Raw genomic sequence first — 558 nt, 5'->3', positions numbered from 1 at the left:
ACCCTGTACCTCCGCCAGCACCCGGTGCATCGCGGCGGCCGCCTGGGGCGAGACATCCCACGGGTCGGTCTCCTCCACCATCAGCACGTCGAGGGTGCCCTTCTCCAGCACCACGTCGAAGGTGGCGTCGGGGAAGGCGAGGGCGCGGATGTCCATGACGGCCCAGCGCAGGCCGGGGCAGCGGGCGTAGCGGGCGCGCATGGCCGCGATGCAGGCGGGGGAGAAGTCGATGCTGGTGACGTCGGTGTAGCCCAGCTCATGCAGGTCGTGGCTCAGGGCGCTGTTGCCACCTCCTGCGCGGGGCACGGCTCAGCCGGGGCTCGGGCTGCCCATGGGGGGGCTGCCTGCACCCCAACCCCGCTCCCTCCGACCCAGGGAAGGGTGCGGATGGGCTGGGGCAGCTAGAGAGGGAGCAGGTCATCGCCTTGCCGCTAATTAGTGAGTGCTGGGCTAGTTCTTAATTACCCCCTTCCTGCAAGGTGGGTGCTTTGGGCTCCCGGCCCTGCAGGACTGTGGGGTGAGAGCAGCCCCTGCCCCGGGGCAGCCCCCGCACACCGC

The 558-nt window shown here is 70.4% G+C and overlaps 1 protein-coding gene across 1 annotated transcript in view; it reads right to left on the bottom strand.

The window, feature by feature from the left end:
- The window catches only part of LOC103901551 (endothelin-converting enzyme 2-like), a gene marked incomplete at its 3' end in the record, with an annotated part of 3,212 nt that extends 2,791 nt beyond the window's left edge, over window positions 1-421 (bottom strand). Inside the window, exons 1-2 of the mRNA XM_019472874.1 lie at window positions 403-421; window positions 10-293 (exon numbers count right to left, since the gene is read on the bottom strand). Of these exons, the coding sequence (XP_019328419.1) occupies window positions 10-293; window positions 403-421 (303 nt within the window). The remainder of the gene's footprint in view (window positions 1-9; window positions 294-402) is intronic.
- Window positions 422-558: the final 137 nt, after the last annotated feature.

The sequence above is a fragment of the Aptenodytes forsteri genome, unplaced genomic scaffold, assembly GCF_000699145.1.
Source record: "Aptenodytes forsteri isolate BGI_AS27 unplaced genomic scaffold, ASM69914v1 Scaffold404, whole genome shotgun sequence".
NCBI classification, from domain to species: domain Eukaryota; kingdom Metazoa; phylum Chordata; class Aves; order Sphenisciformes; family Spheniscidae; genus Aptenodytes; species Aptenodytes forsteri.
This window is presented reverse-complemented; position numbering and strand designations above follow the sequence as displayed.